At 42.8% G+C, this 21,248-nt stretch overlaps 2 protein-coding genes across 23 annotated transcripts in view; one reads left to right on the plus strand and one right to left on the minus strand.

The window, feature by feature from the left end:
* LOC146399891 (uncharacterized) overlaps positions 1-12,654 on the plus strand; it is a 393,141-nt gene extending 380,487 nt beyond the window's left edge. The window contains exon 4 of the mRNA XM_084976388.1: positions 8,668-12,654. Within this exon, the coding sequence (XP_084832514.1) occupies positions 8,811-9,713 (903 nt within the window). The 5' untranslated portion in view covers positions 8,668-8,810 and the 3' untranslated portion in view covers positions 9,714-12,654. The remainder of the gene's footprint in view (positions 1-8,667) is intronic.
* Positions 1-21,248, minus strand: part of LOC102164776 (uncharacterized) — a 441,263-nt gene that overhangs the window by 146,421 nt on the left and 273,594 nt on the right. The window lies entirely within an intron of this gene.

Genomic DNA, 21,248 nt, shown 5'->3' on the forward strand with positions numbered 1-21,248 from the left:
TAATTTATAGGGGGAAAAATTCTGAAAAGGGGAGTTCCCATAGTGGCTCAGCAGTAATGAACCCAAATAAATCCATGAGGATTTGGGTTCAATCCCTGGCCCCTCTCAGTGGGTTAAGTAGGTCAGAGACGTGGCTTGGATCCCGCTTTGCCGTGGCTGTGGCGTATGTTGTCAGGTGCAGCTCCAGTTCAACCCCTAGCCTGGGAACCACCATATGCCACAGATGATGCCCTAAAAAGCCAAAAAAAAAGGAAGAAAAAAAGAAAAAAGAAAAAAATCTGAAAAGGAATGGATCTATGCATAACTGATTTCCTTTGCTATATGCCTGAAATTAACAAAGCTTTGCAAGACAACTATATTCCAATAAAATTAAAAAAGAAAAATAGCCTTTGTTACTATATTCAAGATAAGCCTGTTCCTCTCCTGCCATCCATGCTACTGTGAACATCATATGTGCTGGTACCTTTCTTATTTACCATAAAATTTCTCCAGGTCTTCCTCTCCTAGGAATAACTGATTGTGTATGTCTTTATAGAACATATCTTGGACTTTTGAAATAACAGAGGCAACATCTACGATAATATAAATGAGCTTAATCTAAGACTTAGCTAATACCAGTAACTCAGTTAGAAATTAAGATTATATTCATGTCTTTAAATAAAGAACTTACATTTTTTCCAGATGATTATTCTTGTACACTGAGTTGTATCCTTCCAAGGTTTGTACACTGAAGCCCTAATCCTAAAAGTATTCAGAGATAGGGCCTTTAAAAAGATAATTAGGATTAAATGAAGTCACAGCAACTGGAGCTGCTAATCTACAACAACCAGTATCCCTCCCAAGAAGAGGACACTGGGGATATGTGTGCATAGAGGAAAGGCCGCATGAGGACACAGGAAGCGTGATCATCTGCAAGCCAGTAAGAGGCCTCACAGGACTCCAACCCTGCCAATCTTGATCTTGGACTTCTAGCCCCCAGAAATACATGAAGGTCATTTTTTGTTGTTTAAGCCACTCAGTCTGGCTTTCCTTATGGCAACTCCAGCAGACTAAAATAATCAGAATAACTTTCACCAGCATTAACGAACATAACTATTGGAGTGCAAGAGAGATGAAAGCAAGAATTCTATCTTGTGCACTGCAGCACTCACAACATGCATATAGTACCCAGCACGTAACTGGTACCAAATAAATAGCTGACAAGGTAAAAGAACCAAGTGAATGGATCTTGACCCATGCCCCACAAAGCTCAACTGTCCATACAATGAACCACAATGTGAGACTGGGAAAGCAAAGGCTTTGGAGCCAGACAGACTGATTTCATTCTTTCCTACCTGTGACCATAGGAAAGTTTCATAATCTTTCTGGGTCTCATGTCTCATCTGTAAATTGACAAAGAGTAGTTTATCATTTAGTTGTCAAGAAGATGGGTTGAGGTAATGTGCCTGGCACATAATAAGCACACAGGAAGTGAGTGCTACGGTAATGATGCAGAGCTTTGTCTTCTTTATTCGTTCAAGAGCTATTCACTGAGCCAGATCTTTCTATGCACCCATTGTTGTTCCCAGCATTGAGAATAAAATGGGTAATAAAATGGTGTGTCAGCTCGTGTGTACTTTACATTCTAGACAGGTATCAACGATACCAAGGACACAGAAAATGAAACGGAATGATGTGCTGATGACCATGTAGGACAGTGTATGTGAAAGGGTCGTTGGCCAGCGTCTCTCCAAGGAGACATTTGAGGCTGAGTCCCAAATGAAGAGGAGCAATCGGCCTGGAGAGTGCCTGGGGGGGGGGGCGGGGAGAGCAGTCCAGAGAGAAGAGCAGGTACAAGTCCCGAAGAGGGAATGACCTCAGCATACTCACAGGACAGGGGAAGTGTGGCGAGCAAAGTGGAGAGGGGGGACAAGGTGAAATCGGAGAAATGAGCCGGAGTCAGATCATGTAAGGACTTAGAGGCCAGGATGAGGGATTTGGATTTGTTCTAAATGCAACAGGAAACCATGGCAGGGTTTGAAGCTGGGGTGTGATGTGGTTTGATTACATTAACAACAATGTTCTGCTGTTATGAGAGGGGCTGTTGGTGGACAGGCATGAGTAAAAGCAGAGGGCTGGTCAGGAGTCCTGTCCAGTGTCCAGGAGAGAGAGCAATGGCTTAGAATAAAGTGGTGGCTGAGATGGACAACGGCTGAATGGGACTGTTGTGGAGGCAGCTGGACAGGACCTCAGATAAACTGAATATAAGCAGATAAAGAATGAGAGAGTCAAGGATGGAACCCAAGGTCTCAATTTAAGGAACCAAGTGGGCTTGTCTCATTTATTATGATAAATTAGGGGCAAAGAGAGAAGAGGAGAATCAGCTGAGATGACATAAACCCTAACTCTGTCTCTATGTATCAGCAGAGTTAATGCAAATTTCATGGCATGGCCAGGAGAAGCTGTCTATTGAGAAAAACTACCGGTGCTTGGCCATCAATATTTCAGATTAATTAGCAATTCACTGATGATTGCTAAGCCTTACACTTTAAGGGGTTGTATGAAAAACTATCTGGTTGAAGCTTGAGTTTTTCACTTGACTCCTACTTGATTTTCCTCCCTATGGAATTCAGTTTTTCTGGGGTGTTCATTTTTAAGTATTTCTCAAGTGAGCCACATCATCTCTCCTCACCCTGAAGAAGCAAAACCAGAGCAGGGGCATCTCCTTAGAATGGAAGAACAGACAATGGTCAATACTTGGAAATCGTATTCCTTGTGTAAAGTTCTGATCTCTCACGCTCCCTCTTTGCTTTGCTCCTGTCTCTCTCAGGCATCAGATTCACCGCATCATTTCCTGCATGTAGCGTTCACATGACTGCCATTGGCTGGCTTTTAATTAGTGTGCAGCACTGAGCATCATAACATCACTGGTGCTACACTTCAAGGTATTCAAATACCCTGAGTGGAAGCCACAGATTACGACAGCCACAGGGAAGCCAGCCTTGAACTAAACTGGGAGATAATTAAATCAGGCAGGAGAGAAGATTGTTCATACTGGCCTCTCCTGCACTCTGACCCAACCACTTTCTTTCAGTGTCATGTCCTTCCTTTGTCTCATTCATTTTCTCTCCAGCAAAGGTTACTATGAAGTGGGCACCGAACAAGAATGGCAATGTCATGGATAAGAAATAAAGCAAGTAGAAATGCAAAATGTTCAGAGAAGCTGCTTCTGGTGGGTATAAAATTATTGTGGAATAAAGCCGGAATGAATGGCTCAGAGAGGTAGCAAATGTCCCTTTTCAGTTCAAAGCCTTTTTGTTTTGTTTTGTTTTTTGTTTTTTCAGGGTCATACTCACAGCAATGCCAGATCCGAGCCACGTCTGCAAACTACACCACAGTTCACGGCAACACGGCCAGAGATCAAACCTGCATCCTCTTGGATACTAGTCAGGTTCCTTACTGCTGAGCCACAACAGGAGCTCCTGAGTTCAGTCTCCATTAGTCATGGGGAGTTCACATCATGGCTCAGTGGTTATTGGATCCGACTAGGAACCAGGAGGTTGTGGGTTCAATCCCTGGCATTACTCAGTGGGTTAAGGATCTGGTGTTGACGTGAGCTGTGGTGTAGGTCGCAGATGCGGCTCAGATCCCGCGTTGCTGTGGCCCTGGTGTAGGCCGGTGGCTACAGCTCCGATTCGACCCTTAGCCTGGGAACCTCCATATGCTGTGGGAGCAGCCCTAGAAATGGCAAAAAGACTAAAAAATTTTTTTAAAAAGTCTCCATTAGTCTTTATACTGGGTCTACATGAAGGTAAGCAGTTTTCTATCCATTTTACTGAAGAGAAAAGAGAGGCACAAATAGAAGCTAAGTGAAATTCACTGAGAGATGGTTTTAGAATTTACCTGAGCAAACACTTCAATCATTTGGCAGTTGCCCCACATATGCCTTTTCCCATATTCTGAAACCCATCCTCCCACTAACCTCCACTATCCCTGAAGCTGAAGTGAAATGCAAAGAGCTCTGATTGACAAACAGAAAACGTGCCTCTTATGTGGCTTGAGTAAATCAGTTGGCCATGTTGGAAGTCAGGGTAAGACTAGATTCCAGGAGATGCTATTATGGGAGCTATCTATCCAAAAACAAAAAGGCTGTAGGTGGCTTAGCATATAAGCCCAAAGCAGAGAAACTCATAAAACTGGCCTGAAACTCATGGGCTACTCCACTTCCATATTTAAATAGTTTCAGACAAAAGTTGTAAGAAAGAAATCAACCAGGTGTGGTCATAGACAAAAAGATAAGGGGAGGGAAGGTCCAAGAAAGGTTCAATTTACAAAGAAGCATGGAAAAGGAAGGGCAGCCAGGCTAAGAGCCAGAGAGAGAAAGAAAACAACAGGTGCAAAGGTCCTGGGGTAGGAAAGAGCTTGGAGTGCTTTGCAAAGTGTCAGGAAACCGGGGAGGGCTGAGCAATGATGACAGAGGGGACTGGAGCCTGGAATGAGGTTGGGGAGGAGCCAGATCAGGTAAGCAGTTGAAATATTTTCTAAGTAGAACAGGAAGTCTTTAAAATATTTAAACAGAGGAAAGACATGAACTGGCTTGGCTTTTCAAAGACCTTTCTAGATACCCTCTGGGGAATGGCTTGTCAGGGGTGGGATGAAAGTTAGACGGCCACTGCAGTAACCTGGGCAGCAGATAAGGATGGTCTGGGTTGGGACAGTGTTAAGAGGAGATGAGGAGAGAAATGCAGTTTGAAGTACACTGGGTCTAGAATCAACAGGAGTTGCTCATAGACTGGATATTGGGAATGATGGAGTGACAGAAATTAAAGGTAACTCTTAAGTTTCTGGCCTGACTTCATGAGTTGGCTGGTGATGCCCTTCGTGTTTAGAGGCAAGATTGGGAGGGATGGAGATTGGATGTAATGAGAAAGCATTTGGGAGGAGGAGAAGAATCAAGATTTCCATTTTGTATATCTCCATACTGAGATTCCTATGAGGTATCTAATTAAAGGCATCATTTAGAGCTAATTATTTAGTTAAACATAAGAATCGGGAACTCAAGTGGGAGGACACGAATGAAGATACAAATCTGGGAGCAGCATCAGTGATGATATGTAAAGTCAGTGGGCTGGGTGAGCTCATCCAGGGAGAAAGTAGCAGTGAAGACAAGAGCTCCAACAGAGAAGGAGACTACCTTCATGAAAGAAAGGGTGATTCAAGGCACAGCACAAGCCCAAAGTGAAAGGGACTGAACAGAGAGAGAGACAGCCACAGAGAACATGCACCCCCACCACCCCGCCATGTAAGTGCCTACCTAGAAAACCACCAGCCATTCTTGTGAGGACTCGGTGAAATAATAGACAATCATTTAGTGAATAACTTATTTAATATGCCATGGAATTATAATATAACCTTGCTGTCTGATCTTGAATTTCTTTTGTGTGTGTGTGTGTGTCTTTTTGCCATTTCTAGGGCTACTCCCGTAGCATATGGAGGTTCCCAGGCTAGGGATCCAATTGGAGCTGTAGCCACCAGCCTACGTCAGAGCCACAGCAATGCAGGATCCGAGCCGCGTCTGCGACCTACACCACAGCTCACGGCAATGCCAGATCCCTAACCCAATGAGCAAGGCCAGGGATCGAACCTGCAACCTCATGGTTCCTAGTCAGATTCGCCAACCACTGCACCACGACGGGAACTCCTGATCTTGAATTTTATGTGTTTCTTGTTTTCCTTCTAATAGGTTAAAACCTCCTAAGGACAATAATACCATCATGTCCACTGGTGTTTCTCCAGCATCTAGAACAAAATCAGTGCTGACTGACTGAATGACTATGACTTTGACTATGTTCAAAAGAATAACTGGCTGATGACTGCTTCAGGCTGCTTCTGATAAACCATTATTTAGGCCTTTCTGTTGCCTATAACTTTATCTGTAGGGCAGACATCAGAAGTCTTTAATCTCAATGAAAATGAGCAACGGAAGCTCCTTTTCTCAAAATGATGTGAACAAGAGAGAGAGAGACACTCATCTCTTTAGGATAGATTTTTCCTCCCCTTAGCTTTGCCAAAAAATTCAAAATCACACACAAGAATAAGAGAACTTGAACTAAAAGGAAACAAGGATTTAATGGAAACTCTTGTAAAAGTTCTGGACATTAAGTATCCTTCTGTGTGGGGAACATCAATGTGGCAGACCACCCGTGAGAGCAGAGCAAAGGTGACGAGAATTTTGTGAGGAAAAAAACGAATTTTCTTACTTTTTCCTCTCTCGCAATATTCTTGTCTACATTCCCAGGAAGACTTTCTCTTCATTCTGTGTTGTTAAACACAGCCACAAGAAACAACAACAACAACAAAAAATAAGACACTCTCACTGATATTAGAAATTCACCCTCCCTTCTCATAGGACATCTAAACTTCCTTCACCACCTAACTGACTTTCAGGGAAGCCAGGGTAAGAAAAGATTCATTTCCACTGCTAAAGGGAAGAGGTTTGCAGGTGAAGCCCTCTCATCAGCAAACAAGAGAACGCATTTCCAAAACACACTTTGGGAAAATGCACACGACTTACTCCCCCCCAACAATACCAACCAAAAAACAAACAAACAAACAAACAAAAAACCCCAAAAACCGCCATGGAGTTCCCACTGTGGTGCAACAGGATCAGCAATATCTCTCTGCAGTGCTGGGATGCTGGTTTGATCCCTAGCCTGGCACAGTGGGTTAAAGATCCAGCAGTGCTATAGCTATAACATAGGTTGCAAATGCAGCTCAGATCTGATACCTGGCCTGGGAACCCCATATGCTTCAAAGTAGCCAAATTAAAAAAAAAAAAAAAAAAAAAAAAAAAAAAAAAGGAAGAAAAAGAAAACTCCATGACAGCAGCCAATGTCTGAAAGGTCTAAATTTAGAACTGTGATATTGACCTGATAGGCTGGACACTGTCTAGATTTTGTAATTAAAGAGCCTTGACTTGCTGGGACCTTGGACAAATTATTTCTCTGTGTCTATCTTTCTTTCTCTATATATTTTTTTCTACTGCACAGCATGGTGACCCAGTTACATATACATGTATACATTCTTTTTTTCTCACATTACGTGTTCCATCATAATTGACTAGACAGAGTTCCCAGTGCTACACAGCAGGATCCCACTGCTAATCGATCCCAAAGGCAACATTCTGCATCTATTTACCCCAAGCTCCCAGTCCCCCCCCACTTGGCAACCATGAGTCTATTCTCCAAGTCCATGATTTTCTTTTCTGTGGAAAGATTCATTTGTACCATCTATTATATTCCAGATATAAGTGATATCATACGGTATTTGTCTTTCTCTGACTTACTTCACTCAGGATGAGAGTCTCTAGTTCCACCCACGTTGCTGCAAATGGCATTATTTTTGTTCTGTTTTATGGCCGAGTAGTATTCCATTCCATATATACCACATCTTCCTGATCCAATCATCTATCAGTGGACATTTGGGTTGATTCCATGTCTTAGCTATTGCGAATAGTGCTGCAATGAACATGTGGGTGCACGTGTCTTTTTTAAGGAGAGTTCTGTCCAGATACATGCCCAAGAGTGGGATTGCTAGGTCATATAGTAGTTCTATGTATAGTTTTCCATGGTACCTCCATAATGTTCTCCACAGTGGTTGTACCAGCTTATATTCCCACCAACAGTGCAGGAGGGTTCCCTTTTCTCCACACGTCCTTCAGCATTTATTTGTTATTTGTGGACTTATTAATGATGGCCATTCTGACTGGTGTGAGGTGGTATTTCATGGTAGTTTTGATTTGCATTTCTCTAATAATCAGTGATGTTTAGCATTGTTGCAGGTGTTTGTTGGCCATCTGTGTATCTTTCTTAGAGAAATGTCTATTCAGGTCTTCTGCCCATCTTTCAATTGGGTTGTTGGTTTTTTTACTGTTGAGTTGCGTAAGTTGTTTGTATATTTTAGAGATTAGGCCCTTGTCGGTTGCATCATTTGAAACAATTTTCTCCCATTCTGTAAGTTGTCTTTTTCATTTTCTTTTTGGTTTCCTTTGATGTGCAAAACCTTGTCAGTTTGATTATGTCCCAGTGGTTTATTTTTGCTCTTATTTCCGTTGCTTTGGGAAACTGACCTGAAAAAAACATTTGTAAGAAAATGTTTTGCATATGTTCTCTTCCAGGAGTTTGATGGTGTCTTGTCTTATATTTAAGTCTTTAAGCCATTTTGAGTTTATTTTGGTGCAAGATGTGAGGGTTTGTTCTACTTTCACTAATTTGCATGCAGCTGTCCAGGTTTCCCAGCAATACTTGCTGAAAAGACTGTCTTTTTCCCATTTTTTGCTCTTGCCTCCTTTATCAAAGATTAATTGACCAAAGGTGTCTGGGTTTATTTCTGGGTTCTCTATTCTGTTCAATTGGTGTGTCTGTTTTGGTACCAGTACCATACTATCTTGATTACTATGGCTTTGTAATATTGCTCTTGAGACAAATGATAATGAAGACACAACCACTCAAAATCTATGGGATGCTGCAAAAGCAGTACTCAGAGGGAAGTTCATAGCAATACAGGCATTCCTCAAAAAAGAAGAAAAAAATCTCAAATCGACAATTTAAGCCCATGTGAATGAATTAGAAAAAGAAGTACAAGCAAAACCTAAAGTCAATAGAAGGAAGGAAACTGTAAAGATCAAAGAGGATATCAATGAAATAGAGATTCAAAAAACAATAGGCAAAATCAATCAAATGAAGAGCTGGTTCTTTGAAAAGGTAAACAAAATAAACCTCTGGCTAGACTCACCAAGAAGAGGAGAGAAAAAACTCAAAACAAAATAAGAAATGAAAAAGGGGCTCGGAGGACAAGATGGCGGAGGAGTAGGGGGACACGCTCGCCCTCTCCCACAAACACAACAAAAAAAGCACATCTACAGAAGAAATGACTCGCACAGAACAACAACCAATCGCTGGCAGAGGAACCTAAACTCCAATAACGGCAAGAAGTTCGTGACATTATTGGGCAGAACGGGAGAAAAGAGGAGAGTGAGAGAAGGTGAATCCGAGCGGGACGGGCGCTCCCGAAAGGGAACTGCGGAGGAGAAAGGGATCCCGCACCCTGGAAAGTCTCCTACCGGGGGAAAGATCAAACGAACCGGAGGAATCTCCAGATGCAGAGAAGAGTGTAGCAGTAAGTCGGAGTACGGAAAAACGATCAAGAACCCAACGGACCATCTGAACTACGGGCACAGTCACCAAAAATTGAGACGCCTGGGTGGGGGCTGGGCACCGAATCCTCGGCTCCAGAGGTTAGTCCCCGGGAAAGGGCCGGGGGACGCCTGGGTGGGGGCTGGGCACCAAGACCTCAGCTCTGAAGGTTGGTCCCCGAGAGGGGGCCGGGGGACGCCTGGGTTGGGGCTGGGCACCGAGACCTCGCCTCCGAAGGTTAGTCCCCAAGAAAGGGCCGGGGGGCGCCGCCTGGGTGGGGGCTGGGCACCGAGACCTCGGCTCCAGAGATTAGTCCCCGGGCTAGGGGGGCGGGGAAGAGCGGAAACTGCTTGGGAGGTCTCTAAACCATTTGACGGGGCAGAGACTGCCTGGGAGACTAGAAAACAAAGCTGTCGCAGAGGAAGGGAGCAATACTCTAGGGGCGGGGAAGTGGAAAGCCGCCTCAGAGGGAACCTGGGAGAAGAGCCTGGTCTGCGCCCGTGCTGGGGAGGGGAGAGAAGAAGGGGTGGGTCCCCATAGAATACCCCCCACGCCACAGCAAGCTTACAGGCCCGCTAGCTAGCAGAAAGCTGTGCTTCCCAGTGCATTCCCTCCCCCCACCCCCGCCACCCCCTACGCTCTCGCCAAACCTGGGGCTGCCTGCCATCCAGGAGGGCTGGCCTCAACAATTGCCTGAAGCCTACCACCGCAGGGGCTCTCCCTGCACAGGCCTGCTTGCCCTTTGGAGGGGCTACACTTCCACAGAGCAGCACCAAACACCACCAGCCCCCTAGAAAAGGCCTGCAGCCCAGAAAAGCTAGAACAAGCCTAGCCAGGCCGTGAATAGATCGACCTAATTCTCCGACGGTTTTTCTGAGACGGGCTCCCCCGGGGAGGAGCCTCTTGAGTCTCCAAGGGCCTTGCTACACGCCCAAGACCCCAGGGGGTGCTAAGACCTAGGGGACCAGCTGCATAGGACTGCCAGCTCCAGGCAGGACCCCCTGCAGCCCAGAAAAGCTGCAACAAGCCTGGCCGAATCGGGAAAAGATCTCAGACGGTCTTTCTGAGTCGGGCTGTCCTGGGGAGGAGCCTCTTGAGTCTCCAAGGGCCCTGCTACCCGCCCAAGACCCCAAGGGGTGCTGAGACCTAGTGGACCAGCTGCATAGGACTGCCAGCTCCAGGCAGGACCCCCTGCAGCCCAGAAAAGCTGCAACAAGCCTGGCGGAATCGGGAAAAGATCTCAGACGGTCTTTCTGAGTCGGGCTGTCCTGGGGAGGAGCCTCTTGAGCCTCCAAGGGCCCTGCTACCCGCCCAAGACCCCAGGGGGTGCTGAGACCTAGTGGACCAGCTGCATAGGACTGCCAGCTCCAGGCAGGACCCCCTGCAGCCCAGAAAAGCTGCAACAAGCCTGGCCGAATCGGGAAAAGATCTCAAACGGTCTTTCTGAATCGGGCTGCCCTGGGGAGGAGCCTCTTGAGTCTCCAAGGGCCCTGCTACCCGCCCAAGACCCCAAGGGGTGCTGAGACCTAGTGGACCAGCTGCATAGGACTGCCAGCTCCAGGCAGGACCCCCTGCAGCCCAGAAAAGCTGCAACAAGCCTGGCGGAATCGGGAAAAGATCTCAGACGGTCTTTCTGAGTCGGGCTGTCCTGGGGAGGAGCCTCTTGAGCCTCCAAGGGCCCTGCTACCCGCCCAAGACCCCAGGGGGTGCTGAGACCTAGTGGACCAGCTGCATAGGACTGCCAGCTCCAGGCAGGACCCCCTGCAGCCCAGAAAAGCTGCAACAAGCCTGGCCGAATCAGGAAAAGATCTCAAACGGTCTTTCTGAATCGGGCTGCCCTGGGGAGGAGCCTCTTGAGTCTCCAAGGGCCCTGCTACCCGCCCAAGACCCCAAGGGGTGCTGAGACCTAGTGGACCAGCTGCATAGGACTGCCAGCTCCAGGCAGGACCCCCTGCAGCCCAGAAAAGCTGCAACAAGCCTGGCCGAATTGGGAAAAGATCTCAGACGGTCTTTCTGAATCGGGCTGTTCTGGGGAGGAGCCTCTTGAGTCTCCAAAGGCCCTGCTACTCGCCCAAGACCCCAAGGGGTGCTGAGACCTAGTGGACCAGCTGCATAGGACTGCCAGCTCCAGGCAGGACCCCCTGCAGCCCAGAAAAGCTGCAACAAGCCTGGCGGAATCGGGAAAAGATCTCAGACGGTCTTTCTGAATCGGGCTGCCCTGGGGAGGAACCTCTTGAGTCTCCAAGGGCCCTGCTACCCGCCCAAGACCCCAGGGGGTGCTGAGAACCAAGTGAAATCTGCTACCATCGTGGGGTGGACCTCCCAGTCCTGTCTGCCCTCAGGAAGTCCTCCTTTGCTTCAAAGAAACACTGTTAGTCCCATCAACACTCCAGAAAAGCCACACTGCCTCAAAAAAAGATTGACCAACAACGACAGCCCTCAGGAAATATTCCACGGCAGTGACAAGGCAAACACTACCCGATAACGGAGAGTACAACTCCCTCAGGAGAAAGAAGACAACAAGCAAGATGAAGAAGCTGAGAAACCACCCCCAGTCAAACCAACAGGAGAACTCACCTAAAACAGTCAACAATGAAACTGATCTCTGCAGTCTGACAGACCTGGAGTTCAAAAGAGAAATAGTGAAAATACTGAAGGAATTAAGAGAAGATATGAACAGCAATGCAGATACCCTCAGAAAGGAGCTAGAAAATATAAGGAGGAGCCAAGAAAAACTAGAACATTCATTTGCAGAGATGCAAACTGAACTAGGGGCAGTAAAAACCAGAATGAATAATGCAGAAGAACGAATCAGTGATATGGAAGATAGAATAATGGAAATCACTCAATCTGGTCAACAGACAGAAAACCGAATCAAAAAACTGGAAAGCAATATAAGAGACCTATGGGATAATATAAAACGAGCCAATCTACGCATAATAGGAATTCCAGAAGGAGTAGAAAAAGATAAGGGAATGGAAAATATATTTGAAGAAATTATCGCTGGAAACTTCCCAAATCTAAAGGATACTGGATTCAAGATACAAGAAGCACAGAGGGCCCCAAACAAACTGAACCCAAACAGACCCACACCAAGACACATCATAATAAAAATGGCAAAAGTTAGTGATAAAGAGAGGATCCTAAAGGCAGCAAGAGAAAAACAGAATGTTACCTACAAGGGAACCCCCATAAGAATATCAGCTGATTTCTCTACAGAAACACTACAGGCCAGGAGGGAATGGCAAGAGATATTTAAAGTGCTCAAAGGAAAAAATATGCAACCTAGAATACTTTATCCAGCAAGAATATCATTTAAAATAGAAGGGGAAATAAAAATTTTTCCCAACAAACAAAAACTTAAAGAATACAGCAACACAAAACCCAGGTTAAAGGAAATATTGAAAGGGCTTCTCTAAACCAAAAGAAAGGAAGGAAAGGGAAGAAAAAAGAAAAAAAAAAAAAAAAAAAAGAAGAAGAAGAAGAGGAAGAACTAGGACAGAGGAAGATACAATCAGAGAGCAGTCATTCAAATAAGCCAGCATACAGATTTAATCATGAACATGCTTCAAACAAAATAAAATTAAAAAGAAAAAAATAAAAGAGTCATCAAAACCATAAAATGTGGGCAAGGGATGTTAGGAGGTAAATAATCCTTTTTGTTTGTATGTATGTCTCTCTTCTTAATTTTAATATAATAATGAAGTGTTTGAACTTACAGGACCATCAGGCTAAAACACACAATTATGGGAAGGGGTTAGCATACTTAAAAAACAGGGCAACCACAAGCCAAAACCAAATATTGCATTTGCAAAAAATGAAAAAAAAAACACTCAAGCAGATAATAACAGGAGACCATCCAACCAAAAAAAAAAAAAAAAAAAAAAAAAAAAGAAAGGAAGAATGGAGAACCATAGAATCAACTGGAACACGAGGATCAAATGGCAATAAATAATCATCTATCAATTATCACCTTAAATGTCAATGGACTGAATGCCCCAATCAAAAGACACAGAATGGCTGAGTGGATAAAACGGCAAAAACCTTCAATATGCTGCCTACAAGAAACTCACCTTAGGACAAAAGATACATATAGATTGAAAGTGAAAGGCTGGGGAAAAGTATTTCATGCCAATAGACATGACAGAAAAGCAGGAGTTGCAACGCTCATATCAGACAAAATAGACTTTAAAACAAAAGACATAAAGAAAGACAAAGAAGGACACTATTTAATGATTAAGGGATCCATCCAAGGAGAGGATGTTACTATCATCAACATATATGCCCCAAACATAGGAGCACCCAGATACATACAACAAATATTAACAGACATAAAGGGAGATATTGATGAGAATACAATCATAGTAGGAGACCTAAATACCCCCCTCACATCAATGGACAGATCCTCTAGACAGAAAACCAATAAAGCAACAGAGATCCTAAAGGAAACAATAGAAAAGTTAGACTTAATTGATATCTTCAGGACACTACATCCAAAAAAATCAGAATACACATTCTTCTCAAATGCTCATGGAACATTCTCAAGAATTGACCACATATTGGGACATAAAGCGAATCTCAATAAATTTAGGAGCATAGAAATTATCTCAAGTATCTTCTCTGACCACAATGCCATGAAATTAGAAATCAACCATGGGAAAAGGAAAGAGAAAAAACCTACTCCATGGAGACTAAACAACATGCTACTAAAAAACCAATGGGTCAATGAGGAAATCAAGAAGGAAATTAAAAACTATCTTGAAACAAATGATAATGAAGACACAACCTCTCAAAATCTATGGGATGCTGCGAAAGCAGTGCTCAGAGGGAAATTTATAGCAATACAGGCCTTTCTCAAAAAAGAAGAAAGATCCCAAATTGACAACTTAACCCTCCACCTAAATGAATTAGAAAAAGAAGAACAAAGAAGTCCTAAAGTCAGCAGAAGGAAGGAAATTGTAAAGATCAAAGAAGAAATCAATAAAATAGAGACTCAAAAAACAATAGAGAAAATTAATAAAACCAAGAGCTGGTTCTTTGAAAAGGTGAACAAAATTGATAAACCCCTGGCCAGACTCACTAAAAAGAGGAGAGAAAGAACCCAAATCACCAAAATTATAAATGAAAAAGGAGAAATCACAACGGATACAGCAGAAATACAAAAAACCATAAGAGAATACTATGAACAACTATATGGCAATAAGTTTGACAATCTGGAAGAAATGGACAATTTTCTAGAATCTTACAGCCTGCCAAAACTGAATCAAGCAGAAACAGACCAACTGAACAGACCAATCACCAGAAATGAAATTGAAGAGGTCATAAAATCACTCCCTACAAATAAAAGCCCAGGACCAGATGGCTTCACAGGTGAATTCTATCAAACATATAAAGAGGAATTGGTGCCCATCCTCCTTAAACTCTTTCAAAAGGTTGAAGAAGAAGGAATACTCCCAAAGACATTCTATGAGGCCACCATCACCCTCATTCCAAAACCAGGCAGAGATACCACCAAAAAAGAAAACTATCGCCCAATATCATTGATGAATATAGATGCAAAAATTCTCAACAAAATCTTAGCCAACCGAATCCAACAACATATCAAAAAAATTATACACCATGACCAGGTTGGGTTCATCCCAGGTTCTCAAGGATGGTTCAACATACGCAAATCAATCAACATCATACACCACATTAACAAAAAAAAGGTCAAAAATCATATGATCATCTCAATAGATGCAGAAAAAGCATTTGACAAAGTTCAACATCCATTCATGATCAAGACCCTCGCCAAAGTGGGTATAGAGGGAACATTCCTGAATATAATCAAAGCCATTTATGATAAACCCACAGCAAATATAATCCTCAATGGGGAAAAACTGAAAGCCTTCTCACTCAAATCTGGAACAAGACAGGGATGCCCACTCTCACCACTGCTCTTCAACATCGTTTTGGAAGTCTTAGCCACAGCAATTAGACAAACAAAAGAAATCAAAGGCATCCATATAGGAAGAGAAGAGATCAAACTGTCACTGTATGCAGATGACATGATTCTATACCTAGAAAACCCTAAGGACTCAACCCCAAAACTCCTTGAACTGATTAATAAATTCAGCAAAGTGGCAGGATATAAGATTAACATTCAGAAGTCAGTTGCATTTCTGTATACCAGCAATGAAGCATTAGAAAAGGAATACAAAAATACGATACCTTTTAAAATTGTACCTCACAAAATCAAATACCTCGGAATACACCTAACCAAAGAGGTAAAGGACCTATATGCCGAGAACTATAAAACCTTAATCAAAGAAATCAAAGAAGATGTAAAAAAATGGAAAGATATTCCATGTTCCTGGATTGGAAAAATCAATATTGTGAAAATGGCCATCCTACCCAAAGCAATCTACAGATTCAATGCAATCCCTATCAAATTACCCATGACATTTTTCACAGAACTAGAACAAACAATCCAAACATTTATATGGAACCACAAAAGACCGAGAATCGCCAAAGCAATCCTGAGAAACAAAAACCAAGCAGGAGGCATCACTCTCCCAGACTTCAAGAAATACTACAAAGCCACAGTCATCAAAACAGTGTGGTACTGGTATCAAAACAGACAGACAGACCAATGGAACAGAATAGAGAATCTGGAAATTAACCCTGACACCTATGGTCAATTAATCTTTGACAAGGGAGGCAAGAACATCAAATGGGAAAAGGAAAGTCTATTCAGCAAGTATTGCTGGGAAACCTGGACAGCTGTATGCAAAGCAATGAAACTAGAACACACCCTCACACCATGCACAAAAATAAACTCCAAATGGCTGAAAGACTTAAATATACGACAGGACACCATCAAACTCCTAGAAGAAAACATAGGCAAAACACTCTCTGACATCAACATCATGAATATTTTCTCAGGTCAGTCTCCCAAAGCAATAGAAATTAGAGCAAAAATAAACCCATGGGACCTCATCAAACTGAAAAGCTTTTGCACAGCAAAGGAAACCCAAAAGAAAACAAAAAGACAACTTACAGAATGGGAGAAAATAGTTTCAAATGATGCAACTGACAAGGGCTTAATCTCTAGAATATACAAGCAACTTATACAACTCAACAGCAAAAAAACCAATCAATCAATGGAAAAATGGGCAAAAGACCTGAATAGACATTTCTCCAAGGAAGATATACAGATGGCCAACAAACACATGAAAAAATGCTCAACATCGCTGATTATAAGAGAAATGCAAATCAAAACTACCATGAGATACCACCTCACACCAGTCAGAATGGCCATCATTAATAAATCCACAAATAACAAGTGCTGGAGGGGCTGTGGAGAAAAGGGAACCCTCCTGCACTGTTGGTGGGAATGTAAACTGGTACAGCCACTATGGAGAACAGTTTGGAGATACCTTAGAAATCTATACATAGAACTTCCATATGACCCTGCAATCCCACTCTTGGGCATCTATCCGGACAAAGCTCTACTTAAAAGAGACACATGCACCCGCATGTTCATTGCAGCACTATTCACAATAGCCAGGACATGGAAACAATCCAAATGTCCATCGACAGAGGATTGGATTCGGAAGATGTGGTATATATACACGATGGAATACTACTCAGCCATAAAAAAGGATGACATCATGCCATTTGCAGCAACATGGATGGAACTAGAGAATCTCATACTGAGTGAAATGAGCCAGAAAGACAAAGACAAATACCATATGACATCACTTATAACTGGAATCTAATATCCAGCACAAATGAACATCTCCTCAGAAAAGAAAATCAATCATGGACTTGGAGAAGAGACTTGTGGTTGCCTGATGGGAGGGGGAGGGAGTGGGAGGGATCGGGAGCTTGGGCTTATCAGACACAACTTAGAATAGATTTACAAGGAGATCCCGCTGAATAGCATTGATAACTATGTCTAGATACTCATGTTGCAACAGAAGAAATGGTGGGGGAAAAACTGTAATTGTAATGTATACATGTAAGGATAACCTGACCCCCTTGCTGTACAGTGGGAAAATAAAATTAAAAAAAAAAAAAAAAAAAAAAAAAAAAAAAAAAAAAAAAAAAGAAAAAGGGGAAGTCACAACGGATACTACAGAAATATAAAAAACCATAAGAGGATACTATCAACAACTATATGCCAACAAATTTGACAATCTAGAAGAAATGGACATCTTTCTAGAGACCTACAGCCTGCCAAACCTGAATCAAGAAGAAATAGATCAACTGAACAGACCAAATCACTATTTTTTTAAATCTTAAATATATGGATCAATAGCACTTATCTCGCATGGTTGTTGTGAGGTTTAGATACAAAGCACAAAGAGTTGGTACAAACATGGCAGAAGATAAGGGGGGGATAGACAAAACATCAATGCATGCTTCTTACTCTTAGGTGGCTGTAATGACTGGAGGCAAACAGAAATATAGTAATAACAGACACTATTTTAAGTGATCCAGTAGGAAGTGATGGAGGAGGAGTTCACATGCAAGCATTTGGGATCCAGGGTTCCTTGTCTTCCCTGCTATATATAATACACTGGAGAGAGAGAAAGAAAAAAAGATAGTGGATAGAGAGGAAACAAACACATGGAAGCCAGGATGCTTGAGTTCTAGTTTTTGTTTCCCACAAATTATTTGGTCCTGGAAAAGGCACCTAACTTCTCTGACCCTCAGTCTTCCCCATTGTAAAATGGGGACACTAGATGCTAATGGGTTTCTAAGGTCATGTCTCTTCTACACCCCTGTGGCCTTATGATTTCTTTTCCAGTTTTATTCAGATATAACTGACATATAACCATGTATTAGTTTAAGATGCATACATTGTGGAATGATCACAAGTTTATGTAACATCCATCACCTCACATAGTTACAAAGTTTTTGTGCACTGAAAATTTTTAAGATCTACTCTCTTGACAACTTTCAAATACATAACACAGTATTTTTAACTATATATCCCAGGCAGTATGTTACATCCCCAGGACTTATTTATCTTATGACTAGAAGCCTGTACCTTTTGATTGTGGTCCTGTGATTTATGCTTGTTTTAATTAACTGAGGTCATTCAGCTTTTCAAAGCTGGTGAATCACTTGGCTGATGGAACAGAAGGCATGAAGGTCTCTAAGATGAATCATGTCTCAAGTGAGTGTTAAAGAAAACACTGAACCTCCCTTGAACCTCCAGAAATGAAAGGAAATGGCATTTTTCAGACATAACCAATGGTACATTCTACAAAGCGTCTCCATCCCATGCTCTTAACAGAGCTTCCTGCTACATTCAGACATGAAATATTTTACAGTGTAAATAAATGCCAAGAAAGAACGATGGATCTGAAGAGGTGCGGACAGATCCAAAGAGCAGTTGAAGCCACAATCACAGCTCATTGTACTGACTGGTTATTCCTGTACCCAGGGCACCTGTGGGAAAACAACGCCAATATGCACCTAGAAAACACAGCAGTGGGCAGTCCTGGGGCAAAGCCAGGCTTGGAAGCCAAATGTCTAACACGAACGTGATCTTCTCTTTTGACTTGGCTGTTTAATATCATCAAGCAGGACTCAAAGATCAGATTATCTTGATCAAAGATGATTAGGTCTCAAGTTTTCAGGCAGAGAATGATGGTGTTCCCTCAGCCCCACACACACTCATGACGTCATGACGAAGTCCCTCAGAACCAGCTGACAGAAAAGCCCTGTCATGACTCCAGCCTGAACTGTTGAGGCATCAGGATTATATGGTGCTATTATTATCTTGTGGAATGCGTGTCCCTGGGGTACTCCTTTGAGTTCAACTAAAATGACAGTTTAATTCTCAGTAAATGAGTGCTAATTAAAATGCTGGGGGAAAGACTGTCATAATTGAATAATGAGAATAATGCAGCATACATTTGTTTAAAGGTTCCTGTAAGCTGAATTTAGGGATCAAAAAAATGGTCTCTAGAAGCTCAGCGGCACAGCCAATTCCCGGAAAAGTCTTTACTACCCAGCGTGAGGGTGCACTAAGCGAAGTCTGCATCTTGGGTAGGAATTGCTTTACAGCTGCAGTGAGTCTAACTGTTACCGTTACATCTGTCTTTTGCAAAATGCTTGTCAACATGTTCCTCAATCCTAGACATTGTGAAATGTAGGCTGGAGTGGAAACAGTGGTATGGAAATCTATTTATGATTTATTCTTAGGGATTTGTGATCACCTGTCTAGATCCAAGTCTCTAGAAGGCAATACTCTGACAGAACACTGCTTTGTAGGAGTTCCCATCGTAGCACAGAGGAAATGAATCCGACTAGGAACCATGAGGTTTCGGGTTTGATCCCTGGCCTCACTCAGTGGCTTGGCTTGAGCTGTGTTGTAGGTCGCAGACACGGCCTGGATCCCACGTTGCTGTGGCTATGGTGTAGGCCAGCAGCTGTAGCTCCCACAGCTTCCACTCGACCCCTTAGCCTGAGAACTTCCATATGCCACAGGTGCGGCCCTAAAAAACAAAAAAAAAAAACCTTAAAAAATAAATCTACAGGGAGTTCCCATTGTGGCACAGTGGTTAATGAATCCGACTAGGAACCATGAGGTTTCGGGTTCGATCCCTGGCCTTGCTCAGTGGGTTGAGGATCCGGCGTTGCCGTGAGCTGTGGTATAGGTTGCAGACTCGGCTCGGATCCCGTGTTGCTGTGGCTCTGAAGTAGGCTGGCAGCTACAGCTCCGATTAGACCCCTAGCCTGGGAACCTCCTATATGCCGTGGGAGCAGCCCAAGAAATGGCAAAAAGACAAAATAAATAAATAAATAAATCTACAGAATTAAACAACACAAAGATTATACATGTTGAGAAGGAAGCAATGTGGTTTAGAGAGAAGTGCACTGGATTCTAATCTTAGTCTTGTCAATAATTCTAAGACAGGATGTAACTAATTTAGCCCAGATTCTCATCACTGAGTTAAGCCCGTCTGGAAGATGAGATGATACACTTAAAGGAAACATTAAAAGACCAGAAAACATTTATATAAATGGAATAATGCCTTATCTTTAGCAAATGGTTGACTCTACTATAAATGATGCAAGTCTTCCATTTATTTTCCTAACTTAGATGACTCCGGTATACACATACGTTTTAACAGGCTAGATCCATTTGGCCAAGCTCATTACAGCAATGTATTATTAGGAAAATATGAAATATCCTAAGGTACAAAATATATCCTTCATCCTACACAATGTCCAATTTATATACCAGCCCCCACCCACAGCTGCTGAGATAATTGGATTGACTTTCATGCTTCTCGTTCCTAAGGTTCCTTTGCTTCTAACATCCTAGTAAGAGTTAATTTCAAAGGCTTCAGGGACTGTACTGAACTATTCAGTGAGTTTCTGTTCCATCCTTAAAGATCTATGGGAAAAATAAATTCTATAACCTCCTTCTATGCCTAACAACTTTTACAGTGAGTCAATTCTGTACAATCTGAATTCCTTGATTGTGAAAAAAATGTCCCCAGGGCCACCCATTGGGAGGCCTCCCATGCACTTACTAATCCAGCACAGCTTAGCAGCCCTGACAGCTCCAGCAGTGCTGTTTAGACACCCCCCTTATGAATATGCAAAGACAATCTTTCACTTACAAAAGAAACTGATATAGCCATTATGGCCTGTGGTTAATCAGACCTCCATTCATTTTCCTCTGCTTTGAGAACCGTCATCAAGAAAAAAAACGTGTTGCTAAGCAAACTTAGCGGTAAGGACCTGGTTCCCGTAAAAATGACTGCCTAGAGGCCAGCTTGCTTAGAAATAAGGATCAGGGTTTGGGCTTTTTTTTTTTTTTCCCAGCCCCTAATTTGATTTCCTATAATATCTAAGCTCATCATTCTGTTAAAGGAAGATTTGAAAGTTGCTCACACATTATTCATTTTAACAATTTAGAGTTTACACATACACACACACACACAAACACACACCAGGTCCTTCCACTTGCTTCTGTAACTGCTTTTTGGAAAACTTCCAAGCTTAGGCCAAGGAAATGCATAATAGAGAAGCTGCTGACTTTCCAAGCATCTGGTGAATTCACAACTT

This window comes from Sus scrofa, chromosome 9 (assembly GCF_054392235.1).
Source record: "Sus scrofa isolate SSC_HxYL_T2T_F1_AM1 chromosome 9, Sscrofa_HxYL_maternal_Yorkshire_Landrace_v2.0, whole genome shotgun sequence".
NCBI lineage: Eukaryota > Metazoa > Chordata > Mammalia > Artiodactyla > Suidae > Sus > Sus scrofa.